Source organism: Abramis brama (genome assembly GCF_963993115.1).
Source record: "Abramis brama genome assembly, chromosome: 24".
Classification (NCBI taxonomy): Eukaryota; Metazoa; Chordata; class Actinopteri; order Cypriniformes; family Leuciscidae; genus Abramis; species Abramis brama.
In genome coordinates, this window is record NC_139986.1 from 8,038,543 (window position 1) to 8,051,933 (window position 13,391).

The 13,391-nt window shown below is 37.5% G+C and overlaps 1 protein-coding gene across 4 annotated transcripts in view; it reads left to right on the forward strand.

Annotated features, from left to right (window-relative positions):
* Positions 1–13,391, forward strand: part of kmt2ca (lysine (K)-specific methyltransferase 2Ca) — a 145,344-nt gene that overhangs the window by 18,676 nt on the left and 113,277 nt on the right. For all 4 annotated transcript variants that reach the window (XM_084103256.1, XM_084103258.1, XM_084103257.1 and 1 more), the window contains exon 2: positions 8,190–8,360. In XM_084103256.1, the coding sequence (XP_083959382.1) occupies positions 8,191–8,360 (170 nt within the window). In that variant the 5' untranslated portion in view covers position 8,190. The remainder of the gene's footprint in view (positions 1–8,189; positions 8,361–13,391) is intronic.

Consider the following 13,391-nt stretch of genomic DNA (forward strand, 5'->3'; position numbering starts at 1 on the left):
TGCACCAGGGTTCAGCTGAATCAAGTATGTGTGAAATCAGACCGTGGACTGCAGCAAACATGCACATTGTAAAAGCCCACTAATTGTTTTTTTTTTTAAATTGCTATAGTGTTTCCAACATACTTCACCTTTGCTTTACAAAGCTTGTATATTGCAATACTCTTAACTCGCATGCATTTCTTTGCTCCTCCATTGTTTGCAGATACTCGTGTGCACTCACACTTGTGTGCGCTCTCTAAACTGTCTGGATGCTGCACTGCTCTGGTCATTAACTTCTTTGTTCCAACAACATCACGTAATTAACAAACATTTCGAAAATTTGTTTTTGAAATGTGTGAATACATTTGATCAATACAATGTAGAATCACAAATCATATGTGCAACTTCTTTCCTTCACACTCTACTGTATGCTATTGAAATAACAGATGTTTTATTTTTATTTTATGCTTTTTTTTTTTTTTGTTCCAAGAAGTTTAACATTTTAGAAAGTGTAAATCTGGTAGGCTACACCAAGTCTACTGCTAATGAAGACAGAGCTGGATAATTAAAATCTTAACCAATCAGTAAATTTAAGCATGACATAGCCTAAATGTAATGGAAGCAAGTTTGTGATTCTCGAATAGAGCTTCTATCTAAGGAGTTTTCTCCATCACTGGACAGGAGTTGGACTGGCAAGGTCTGCTGCTCGTACTACAGCATCTTTGCTGTCGTCTGTCAGTTGGCATGCATCATGTATTTGGTCCACAAATTAATAATCAGTATTTGAGCATGCCATACTTTGTTTCCCATGACTGTTCTTCCTCTGTAAATTGATTTATGCCGACTGTGGCTCATAACACTGTGAGAGTAGAACAGTGAGCATTATACGAACAGTCCGAACGTTTTCTCTTAGTTTTAACACAAAGAAATACAATTTTAGAGGAATATGAGTAAAATGATGACACTCATCGTACTTGAGATTTGACTCTAGATGCACTGTCTTCTAGAAAAACTGTTGTATTCTACATGGAGCTGTTCGCCCCCTCATGGGCGCCAGCGATTTAATGTCACATGACTCACAACGTCACAAGCCATGTCATGACATTAATAACAATAATGTTTAGGCTACTTGTTGTTTTGTTTGTGCTTTGGCTCTGCGTGACTGCGGATGTATATGACCGTTCACAATAGATAATGCTGCTTTACAATGTTTAGAGAGTTAGAGAGCTACATATCTCAATTTGTCTGTTCAACAAAATACCTCACTCACCTGCTGAGTAATAAAAACGACATTTCAAATACCTCTGTACCCGCCATCTCCAAAAAGCCAAGCCAATGTTGATTCTCGTTAGCTCTGTTGTTCTCTTTTTGCCTGCAGACTCTCCTTCTGTTTGCCATTTTATTTTTTTCAACAGGTGATTCTCCGGAGGTTTGAGATAAAGCGTTATAAACGCTTATTATAAGCTTACCATAGTGAATCATGGTAAGACAAAAACTATTTTTGGGAGGATTGATGTATTGACTCATCGTATTATTGATATTACGGATATTAATTAAAAACTAAAACTTATAATAGTGTACCTTTTTAATATACTGCCATGTTCAGTCAATGCTGAAGGCACTTTATAAAGCGTAAACATGAAGTACATCTAAGGGTGCGTTCACATTTATAGTTTGGGTCGTTTTTTTTGGACCAAAAAAAAAAAAACTTTAGTTCTGGTTTGCTTTAGTGCTCAGACTGGTATTTTTATCTCCGAACCTACAAGCCATAGGGATACGTTCACAACCTGATTGGTCGGCTTTTATGATGTAGCCTTTTGCCTATTTTGAGACGGAACTTACCGAACATCCAAAACAATGCTGTGTGCTGGGATAAATGCGCTCGTTGTATGTGCATAGCCTACATATGATGGTATTTTGACCAGATGAGAACTTGTGAAGAGCTTAGAAAATGTGTAAAGGAGTAAAAAAAAAAAAATAGATATCTTTGTCGTAGTATCCTTTCAATATTTATGGGGATGCCTATGGCTGGCATCAGTGCTGTTCAATACATTTAATTAATGCCGTTGATCGTCAATTGGGCTTTGTGAAGTGGCACTCAAAGTAGGGTTGAGCCGGCATTGAGCGCTGTATGACAGATGTAGCGCTTTTATTTCTAAATATTAACAGACTTGCTTACCATGTCATCAACTATCTTCTATTCCGATTCTCAAAGACGTGTAATTGAGTTTGTTTTGTCGTTTAAAAACCTTTATTAATGATCTTGATCTGTAATGGGAGATGGCCGCCGCCATGTTTGTTTGGACCGTAGTTCAGAGATTCCTGTCTGTTGGATTTATTAAAAACGTGGATTCATCAGTTTCTCCCGAAATACATTAAAGTAAGTGGCCGGTAAACTGCGAGAAGAATAGAGTAAACTTTATAGTTACTTAAATTTACTTAAATACAAAATTTGTATGGATTGTTATTGCTGCTTCCATAGACACCATTGTGTATTTTTACAAATTATAAATGTATTGTTTTGCTATAAATTATATGTATTTAAATGTTTGAAACCTAAAATAAATATTATGTGGTTAAAAACTCTGAATAGTTGTGATATATGACAAACGCTGAGCGCATCCGTCTTTGGCTCAGCGCCAGCCATAGCGCGAAAGCACAGTTTGAATCTGGCAGTTATGTCACGTCACTGTACATTCGCTCCTTAGTGGTCAGCTGCTGCAGAACGTGCCAAAATCGAAATTTCTGATGAGATGAAGAGGAAAATATCTAGTGGAAAATGAGAATGTTACGTTGCCCCCCCTTCGCGATGTCATCGTCCATCGCGATGTTTCACTGTAGACATCGTCTCATGACAAATTGGTAGACATCGCCCAACCCTAACTCAAAGTTAAATTAATTTCAACACTTTCTTTCATTAATAAAATAAGCATTTTAATGATGACTCGTTACAAATACAGTCAGTCCCTTGCCTACACCTACTGGAGTAACAATGTAACTGCACTGACTGACAAAGACATGCATCAGTGCTGATACTTATGAAATATTAGCACTTTCGGAAAACTCTTTCAGCCAAACACAATCAGTTATATTAAAATATCCTGGCTCTTCCAAGCTTTATAATGGGAGTGAATGGTACCTTACATTTTTAAGCCCAAAAAAGCACATCCATCCATCCATCCATCCATCATAAAAGTAATTCATACGGCTCCAGAGGGTTATTAAAGGCCTTTTGAAGCAAAGCGATGCATTTTTGTAAGAAAATTATCCATATTTATAACTTTTAAAATAAACTATAATCACTGGCTTCCGGAAACGGCCATACGCAAGTCGAGTTCCGGCGGAAGAGAATATCATGCATAAATCATTGTAGTGATTTTAAGAAATACCACATTCTTACATAAGTGATATTGATTTTATGCAATAGTTCTTTAAACAAGTTTAATTTTAAAGAAGGCAAATAAATAAATAAATAAATCATTAACAAGGTCAGTATTTGCTGTAAATTTGACTCCAAATCTCCATTTACAGTATGGCAGTAAAGAGGCAGTCTAGGCCTCCTGAGTTAGAAAGGCCCTGTTCAGAAAGACTTCAGGCATTTGTTGTTGTCATTCGGTCTTTCTTGTGTAGATTAACAGCATTGTTTCCTCTAAGCCTGCAGAATACTGAAGTCACCAGCTGCAAAACTGATGTCGCTCTCCTGGTCTTGTCTTTCTACTGCCAAGCTCAGATAAGAGTGCAAGACAGGACTGAATCATAGCAAGGCATCTCTCATCTGATTGGCTGGAGTTCTCTAAGCAGCCTCAGAGAGAGGAGGCCTGTTTCTGACCAGAGCCTCTTAAGCCCCTTTCACACAGAGATTCTGGAAAATACTTGGAGAATGTGTCCCGGGATCGTTTGATTTTGGTTCATTCACACTGCCAGTGATTTTCCGGAATCTGTGAGTGCATTCACACACATCCCGTAAAGACTCGTGAAGTCAGGATGTGATAACTCCTGTCAGATGTCAGTTCTGCTGATAGCTCCTCTTTGTCATTTCTACATGAAGACGAGTCCATACTCCCTAGTAGCGCCACTGGATTTGCCGAGTGGCTCGTTCCCATATGCTGTAGCATAGGTTGTAGAAAGGACACACTCACATCACTATGCTACACCCCTTACGCCATTGATCCTGGCTTTTGTTCACACAGGGTGTTGTTATTAGGTCCCCATCCCGGCATCAGTCCAGGACGTGTTTGCGTTCACACAGAAGTCACTCTAGCAGTTTTATGGCAATTTCCCGGGATCAACACGCTGTGAGAAAGGGGCTTAAGATTCCCAAGCGATCTAGAGAGTGGGGGAACAGAGAACAACACTGTTTGCATTTCTGTCACATACTTGATAATATTGCTGTGCTGATACCAATAATAAATATTTGCTGTTTTGTAAGACAAGTGTCACTCTTATTAGGCCTATTGCTCATATTTAAGTTAGTGTTGCACCAAAGTTTTCAATTAGCTGAAAACCGAAAATAAATTTGAGTTAATAATCCATTACACACAATGTACAAACATTTTGTGGTTGTTGTTGTTTAGGCTACAAATGCACACTTCATAAGATCTGTTTGGATTTGCTAAAGTTTGGTAGGTTCGTGAAATTAAATATTAAATTATATAAATGTGTATTTTATGAATGCTTAGGGAAGATGAGAAAGTATTATAGCACTTGCCTTTCTATTACTAATAATAGAAAAGCAAACACTATAGTAGTTTGTCTTTTACCTTTTTTTTTTATATTTTTTTTTTTTTTTTATTTAAGACAACTGTTAAACAGAGACAGTAAACTAATGAAGACTTTGGTGTTCTCCGTGCTTTTAAAATATATGTCCTGCTTCGACACTGGAAAAATCACTCTCATCTAGCAGCTCCCTAACATACACTATAGTACCTGGATAACACCCTAGCAGCGTGACAGCGAGTTTGCATGGCCAAGCGCCACTCATTTTACCCTTATTTTACCTGTGTGGCTGAGTTTTCCTGATTAACACATGCAGTGTTTTAAGTCATTTTTTTGTTCCACTGCAGCCTGACCAAAGTTAAGTAAGTCACGTTTTGCCTATGAGCTGCTGCCCCTGGCCTGTACACAGTTATTTTTCACAAGTGTTGTCTTTAAAAGAACCAGAGATCAGAGCTCTTTCAGTGAAATTTTATTTTTGGTTCACTGTAGTTGTTGTAGGGTCTTTTTTAGTCCCACTTTTTAATCACACACACTTGATTGGAAGCCAGTCAAGTGTATTGTCATATAAAATTCATCATTTACTCACCCTCAAGTTGTTCCAAACATGTATTGTCTTTCTTCTGCTGAACACAAAATAAGATATCTTGAAGAATATGGGTAACAAACAGTTGATGGGGCCCCATTGTCTTCCGTAGTATGGAAAAAAAATGGGGCCCATCAACTGTTTAGTTACGAAATTCTTCAAGACAACTTCTTTTGTGTTCAGCAGAAGAAAGACATTCATGTTTGGAATAACTTGAGGGTGAGTAAATGATGACAGAGTTTATCCTCCATCATCGCACTCTCCGGGCGTTCAAGCAACTGTAGCTTTCATCACTACAACGAAAGGCCCGACTCTCCATTCATTCGATTGGACAGTGGAAAAAAACGCGATGACATTGGGCGCTTTTTCCGTTGCTTTTTTTTTTCAACTGTAAAAATGCGAGGCGCCTGGGGTGCATAAACTGCCTTAGGAAAACAATTGAAAAAAGGCTCCTCTCACTGCAAAAAAACGCGTTAGGTGTGATCGGGGCCATAGTGTCTCTCTTCTCTGACAGGTGTTTTTGCTGTACATGTTTCTGTGCTGGTACCTTGGCTAGTTTAGGCCTGTCGTGGACAGCTGACTCTCAAAGCTTTTCATATTCTTCAAATTCTGAGCAGTGGTTAGTTCACAGAAGTGACAGAAATTAAATTTTTCATTAAGGAGTGATATTTGCCCTCCTAAATTGATTTCCAGAGGCATTATTTACTTTTGCAAGAGCATTTTTTTTCTAACCTTACTAGATGTATCATCTTGTGTGAAATTCTTAAATTTTAATACATTTAATTAGAATAAGACTGCAGGGTGTTACCAATCAAATTAAATGAGTATCAACAACTCTCAAGTGTTCGTTTGGTCTCTTTTCTCTGAATGGTGTAGCATTAGATTTGTAAAGTAACTTGAAGTGTTTAGAAATGTTCGGAATGTGAAAATAAAGGGATGTTGGAGTGCTTTGCAGGACGAATTTAAATTGAACAGATCTGAGACACTGAAAACGCTGTATCATGAATGCATGATATATTTATATATATATTTCTATATATTTCGCACAAGGCCATATTTTTTTTAAATAAATTAATTGTGTAGCCCTGCAATGTAGCTTTAAGTTGAACTATTTCTCTGCAAATGCCGACACATAAACCGTTGAATGACTTCCGTTTTTTGGGTTTGCCGCCTGGCTGTTGCAGTCAGGTAAAGAAGGGACCCTGTGATGCTGGCAGTAAAAACAGCATTCAAATAAGCAGCAGGACAGGCCTCTCTGCTGCGCACAGGGGTTTTCCTCTCCCCATTTCCTCCACTGTCCCTCAGCATGACTGTGCTGAATAAAATCTCTAAATTAATTTGAGCTGTTCTCCACAGAGAGCGGCGGCGCCACACTGAGTAGCAGATCTCCCCAGTGTTCATCCACACACAGCTGTGCTCATGCTCATCAACTATGAGTCAACAGCACTGCTCTCTTCTCCTCACATTCACCTCTCAGCGCTGGAGTGAACAGCGCACTGAGGCACAGAGCTGGGAGTCGTGCCAGGATATAACATGCAGTGGTAGAAATGGGTCAGCCGGTAACGATTGTGCTGTATCATTTATACCGGAGTAGATACATCAATGCTGTTATGACGTGAGGCATGACAAATCATGTCCAAGCGGGATGTTTCCCAAACAAATCAAGACCTTTTTTTTGTAAAGAAAGCTTAGTATTTTAGCGTCCAAAAACAATTCACACATCTGTCATCTATCCGTTTCATTTGCAGAGACAACTATAAATAGGTGATTTGTATGGTTGATTTAACTTTTAGAGCTTTTGTCAGCTTTCTGACCAGCCTGACATGTCAACTTTGACTCAAACAGTGACAACCAATGGGAGATGGCGGAGGTTTTGGGAAACTTGTTTGAAAACAGTCATTATTGTAGCACTTTTGCTGTCGTGTAGTAACAATAGGTATGCTGCTAACATACATTCATTTTCGTCAATCGGAATGAATCCAATCTAATCAGTTTGTGAGAACCCTAAATGTTGTAATCCAATTCACATATTCATTTACTTGTGCATTACATGTATTCCAAACAAAACGCATGCGCATATTGCGCAGTGCCCCATTCAGCGCGTTCAGAACTGGGGTGTCCCCTTCGGTCCGTTCGGTGCGGGATCACATCATTGTCGATATAGTGATAGACTAACTGTGATGCAGGCTCTTTGCTTCATTTACATGTCCATTGAGTATTAATGAGGGCCCACCTTTATTGAGCAGGTATATTTGCTTATTTCCATGAATCCCAGTTCTGTTTGTCTGTTCCACTACTGGTGGAATTTAATGAATGGAGTAGATTGTGAACAGTTAAAAAAAAAAAAAAAAAAAAAAATATATATATATATATATATATATATATATATATATATATATATATATATATATATATATATATATATTTTGCTGTTTAAGCTCAGGCCTGTCTGTTTTGCTTTATGCAGTAGCCCAGTGCATCTTATTACCCAGGATGCTGTGTGGTTCTCATGTATAAAACTCATTCCTCTTTACTGAAGTTTGATTTTTGTTATCACAAAGCTGTGTAAAATGTATAATGCTGTTTACTTTGTCTATGGGGCATGTCTGTCTGAGGGATTAAAAGCAGAAATGTCAATCTTGTATTTTTGTTAGTATTATAGTGTTATAGTATTATTACTTGAATTATTCATAATTATTATTATTTTTTTACTTAAACTGTTAAGTGTAAAAGCCTTCTGGCGACACATTACTGATATAATTCCTTTTGTTGGAGTTTACTGATGGTAAACAGTACTTTACAAATGTTTAAGAAATGACCAGATTTACTTTATTTATATATTTTTTATGCGGGTCACACCCGAGTCATATTAACACATGTAATGTGTGGACGTGTTTTTGTCTCTGTACAGAATGTCATCAGAGGATAAGAGTCTGGATCCCTCTGAGCAAGGACCATCTCCTCCCCTGAGCAGTGCTGGGGCCACGCCCTCAGGGAGCCCGGCCCCCTCAGATAGACGCCCACGGGGCCGGCCACGCAAGGATGCTAACTCTGTCACACCCACACCCAAGTCCAAAAGAAAGTAAGAGCATGTCCTGTTCCCATGCGACGGTGTCTGCATATGATGACACACTTGGAGCTGACCTTGTGTCTGCTTTGCATTTTCCTCTGTGTTGTTTAAAGCAGGAAATGAGAATATTATAACTTGACAAATCACTGACAAGTTTATTATATTGAAGGGCTTGATGAATGAAACCATTGCCACTTAGACAATCTTCTGGTTTGTGATATTCCACTGATTGGCAGAACTGAAGGTTATCATTTGCCCAGATATTAGATTGAATCAATAAGTCTAACACCAGGAACGATCGTGATATTTATGGGGATTTATGAGGCTAGTTAATTCTGTCATGTGATTATGATGACCTGATTATTTTTCCTGCCCTCCACCCTCCCCTTTTTTAGTATTGAAGTATTAGCCAGTTTTCCAGCTTATCACCTAAACTCCCTTATGCCTATTTAAACTATTCATTAATACTTTGAATTATTTAATCGCTTTCTATTAAGAAACCTTCCGGATAAATCATGTGATTAGGGTCAGATGTATGTTAAGGCTCGGGGAATGTGTTTGTTAAGACAGTATGTAGGGCTGTACGATTTGGAGAAAAATAATTCTGATAAAAATGGCGTTTGCGATTTAGACTTGCTGTGCTTGTTTGTACGGCTGGAAAATATGGCCACCATGTTAAATCATTATGGCCATAATAGGAATAATAATAGCTACTATTATTATTATTATTATTATTATTATTATTATTATTATTATTATTATTATTATAAAATAAAATGAAAATTATTAAACAAAAAATGAATTACTATTTTATTAAAATATAGGCTATATTGTACTAGTCAATACACTGCAACTGTAAGATTACAATAGTAATATTTATGGTTGTCTTTATTTTTATTTTCAAACTTTAAATCACCAAACTTTTATTTTGATAGAAAACCGCAGGACGCCCTTAAATGTTCTCTTTTGATGATAAGTGCTTCTCATTTCTAGAATGGAAAGATGGTTGGTGCATGTTGCGTTCCCAAATGCACATTAAAGCGACCCAAACTCAGAGTAGATGCAGAGATGAGTTCATGAGGAGCAGTGTTTACTATGAACCGAGCCGGGCTGAGATGCTGCAAAAACATTTCATTAAATCACAGCCTTTGCGACTGATGATCACAATTAGCCATATCGTGATTTTGGTTTTATTTCGATTAATCGTGCCCTACCAGTATGTATGTGTGTCTTTGTGTGTGTGTGTCTGTGTGTGTTTTGAGAGGGCTGTGTATTTTGCTGCACCTGGAAGAGGCTTTCAAGTATGTCGATGTGCATTAGTGTGGAAGAGCTCTGTGAGGCACACGAGGAGATGCTGCTCAGAAGGACGACATTTTCTTTTTGCCAAGTTGATTTTGGCTCCAACGTATATCTGCTCTTTCACAGCATGGGGTGTACGAAAGGGAAAATATTAGACTGACTAATTCTGAATGACACCGAACAAAACTAGTGTTTTGTTGTCATTATAATCAAAAGTGGCGTCTACACTGAAAGCGGTCGACGTGGTGCGTCGTCAGTTCATGGACGCCTTGTTCTTTTTCTGATGTTCTGCACAGCTAATCTGCCATTTTTATTTTCCCTGGTTTTCTGTAAAAACTCAATAGTTCATCCAAAATCATCACTACAAAAAAACCATCTGACTTTCTTGCTTCTGCGCAGCACAAAAGGAGAACATTTGAAGGCCGTTTTCCATGCAGTTACAAAAAGGACACAAAAGCGACACGTCATTAAAGTGCTGTGAGCCCAAGTATTCTGAAGCCATATAACAGCTTTGTGTGAGAAACATGGGACTCCATAGGAGTTATTTTTTTGGGATTTAAAAACCTTTTGTTTACTTTGTAGAGTGTTTTCTATAGAGTTTTATTGAGGTTGTACAGTACATGGTCATGCTGACACCGTGGAGATGACTATCATCAACGTGATTCATTCTTTAACAACCGCTCATGAAGCGAAGGTTCACACAGCATGTTGCTGAACCAGGCGAATGCTGTTTATTACGTGCTGCTAATAATGCCATGAGCATTATAAGTCTCTTATAATCTTAAAATACATAAACCTTTCATTACTTTAGGAGTCGTCTAGCTGGTATTTGGTGAGTTTCAAGCCTGTGATGGGAATACGGGGCCTCCACTATGAGATCAAGTGTTGGCCGTCAAATAAACAGTGCAGATATAGGGCAGATTAGTGCGGTACCTGATACTGCAGGTGAAGTCCTCTGTGGACCTACACGCCATGTTCACACCATGAATGTTGTGTCTCAATGCACAAACCTCACTCAGATGAGATCTCGGTTTCAAAGTGATTGTACAATTGTCTGAACTGGCTGAAAGGAAAGGCTTTCAGTTAAAGGGGAAGTGTCTGTATTCGGCAGCATAGCAACATGACTGGTTTCAAAATTGACTGTTTTTTACAAGTTTCCCTAAAATACTTTCCCTGTCTGGCAGATGGGTATACTGTATATAAAGGTCATGTGAGCAATTTGTTTTAAAATACTACTTGAGTGGTCCGTGCTTCAAATGTAGAAACAAAACAAAGTCAACTATTGCCATTTGAAGGAGAAATATGTAAACACAACAACTCTGTGTGTGTGTGTGTGTGTGTGTGTTTAGATAGCTGAACTTGCAGTTGGATGCTTGATTGTGAAGATCTGTCTGACTCATTGGTTTACCACTAAGAGCTTGTCTGACCACCACAGTCTGTTCACTGACATGTTTAAGTGGTTCTTTGCCAGAATGTCAAACGTGGCTGTTCTGAATGTTATATTTGTGTTTTGATGTATCAAATAAAAAGATGAATATACATAAAGACAGAAGTTGGTTGGCTGATGTATGGAGTTGCTATTGAAACGATAGATGAAATGCCTGGCTTCCTGTATTTAAAAAAAAAAGTACATTTTATTTATTTTTGTTTGCCAGGCATTTTTCATGATTGAAAATTAAGAATACTGTTGATTTACTTTTTAGGCATGTTTTCCATAATATTTCAACTTTTTTTGTGGAACTGACTTCTGTTATTATGACAATGTCTCCAGACATATTAAATCCAGTTTATAGCTGGATATGATTGTAGATCCTGTCAACGTTTTAAAAGCTGCTGACATCTAAGATTTGATGTTGGATTTGTTCTTGTCTTTCAATTTAAAACACTTGCCTCTGATTTATTTCTAATTCAGGTCCAGACAGAGTCGGCAGACTTCTTTTGCATTTTCTGCGCTGATTTGGATGAAAACTGTTGGGAATTCTTTGGAGTGTTTTAAAAATGATACAAAGTGTTCAAAATATTTGATAAACAACAATACAAAGATGTGTAGAAGATGTGAATGATGGGTGTTTAAATTCTGGGGGATTCTTTCTGGGGATTTCTCTGGGCACAGATTCTGTGTGGGCCTACTTATAGTGACTTTAGCCTGTTGCTGACATCACTTCCTGCATGTTTACCCGGGTGTTGACTGTTATACCGTGAATGTACGGATTAGGAATTGTTTTTTTCCTCCAAGAAAAAAAAACACGATTATTTTAACATGATTATTTCAAAACATTTTCAAACCAGCACCAAACATTTTGCAGGTTTTTACCTTCTCAGACTCCTCAGGAATCTTTTTTTTATTTATCTTTATGCTAGACACTTAAGTCAATAAGTATGAACTGTGTAAGCATGAGTGCTGGGTGAGGAAATGGTTAAAGTGTCAGTGGAGAGAGAGTAGCGCTGTTATGAAGGGGGTGCGTCGCGTTTCAGCCAGTCAGTCCGGCCCGGGTTTTAGGCTCCTCCTTTCTAAGCTGGAACTACTTGCACTGTAAGCTTTTTTCCCCTCTCTGCTTCCCTTTTGCTCTCTCTTTCTGGCACTCTCTCACTCTTTCTCGTACACTCTCTCGTGCTTTCTCCTGCTGTCTACCAGTGTGCCGTGACTGTGGCCAGGAGTTGTTGGGGGAAGGAAAATCTAAATTGATAATCACAAAATTTTGACTTTCATTTATAAATACATCAAATGTACATGTTGTTGCATTACATTTGTGCATTATTGATATCTGAATCAGAGTGGAGTCCAAAAGTCTGAACAAATAGACTGAACACTTATATTTAGCAGTTTTCTAGCTTCATATTTATTATTATTATTATTATTATTTATTTTTTATTTTTTTATAAGCATAATTGGAGCGAAAAGTTTATTTGAAAAAAGTCTGTTTGAGAATTTCCTAGTAGTTGGAAACTTGTGCGCTTCTGTGGTAGCAACGTAATCTGACCTTTTGTTCAAAGTTCACATGGTCAATGGTCAAATTTGCTTACCTTTGACTGGTGACCTAGAAATGCTGAATCTAAAGTACTTTATTTTATGTCAGTTTTATTTGTTGTATTATTATTTTTTTCACAGTCCTACAACTTTAAATTAAATTAAAAAATATATATTTTTAATCCCCAGTATACACTGTTGACATTTTTGAGGATGTTTTTTGTCAATATTTCTTTATTTTAACTTTGTAACTTATTACTAAATTAATATTTTTATTCTGCAAGGACAGTTAAATTGAACAAACATGACAGTAAATAAATGTATAATGTTTCTTAAGCTTTTCAAATCAGCATATTAGAATGATATTGAAGGATCATGAGACACTGAAGACTGGAGTAATGATGCTGAAAATTCAGCTTGGCATCAGAGGAATACATTACATTTTAAAATATATTATATAGAAAATAGTTATTTCAAAGTGTAATATTATTTCACAATAAATAAATGTAGCCTGTATGAGCATAAGCGACTTCTTTCAAAAGCTTTAAAAACCCTTACAGAGCCCAAACCTTTGAACTGATTTCATTAACTTTCTCTTCAGTGATTTATGTGAGTATAGCCAAAAAGGAAGGTTTTATTTGATATTATGTTTGAACATAGTGTGCTCAAACTGTATTCCTTTTCAATTCCTGACAATCTGTTTTTGGGTTCCGTGTTTTAGATATTGCCAGAGCTCTATAAATGCCCTGAGCACAATCCCTCTGGGAACGTCCTGA